The 475-nt window shown below is 72.6% G+C and overlaps 1 protein-coding gene across 1 annotated transcript in view; it reads right to left on the bottom strand.

Moving 5' to 3' along the window:
• H696_03279 (hypothetical protein) overlaps positions 1 to 475 on the bottom strand; it is a gene marked incomplete at both ends in the record, with an annotated part of 6,514 nt that overhangs the window by 2,914 nt on the left and 3,125 nt on the right. Inside the window, one exon of the mRNA XM_009497150.1 lies at positions 32 to 442. Within this exon, the coding sequence (XP_009495425.1) occupies positions 32 to 442 (411 nt within the window). The remainder of the gene's footprint in view (positions 1 to 31; positions 443 to 475) is intronic.

Genomic DNA, 475 nt, shown 5'->3' with positions numbered 1-475 from the left:
GGCAAGAGCTGTGGCACGCCTCGCAGAGGACCGTGCCGGCCTGGTCGCCGGTGCCCGGGACCTCCACCTCACCGGAGTCGCAGGCGGCCACACACTCGCCGGTGTGCAGGCGCAGGCGGTGCGCCGGGTCCCGGCACCCGGTGCAAGTGTCCACGGTGCCCGCGCAGCTGGAGCACGCCGCCGCACAAGGCGTGCAGGTCTTGGCCAGATCGTCCGTGAGGAAGTCACCCGGGCAGGTGGAGTAGCACTCGCCGGCGGCGTAGTCCCCGAGGAAGCCCGGCTCGCAGGCCGTGCAGATGCCCGTGCCGGCGGCGCACTTGGCGCAGTTGTCGATGCACGGCTGGCACTCATCCTTGCCGGTGGGCAGGAACGAGCCGGCCGGGCAGGAGCCGACACAGGTGGAGCCGGACAGGATATCGCCCGGCGGGCAGGAGAGACACTCCTCGGCCGAGGGGCCGGAGCAGGTGGCGCAGTC

This window comes from Fonticula alba, assembly GCF_000388065.1.
Source record: "Fonticula alba strain ATCC 38817 unplaced genomic scaffold supercont2.5, whole genome shotgun sequence".
NCBI lineage: Eukaryota > Rotosphaerida > Fonticulaceae > Fonticula > Fonticula alba.
Note: the sequence above shows the minus strand (reverse complement) of the source record. Positions and strands in the feature narration are given on the sequence as shown.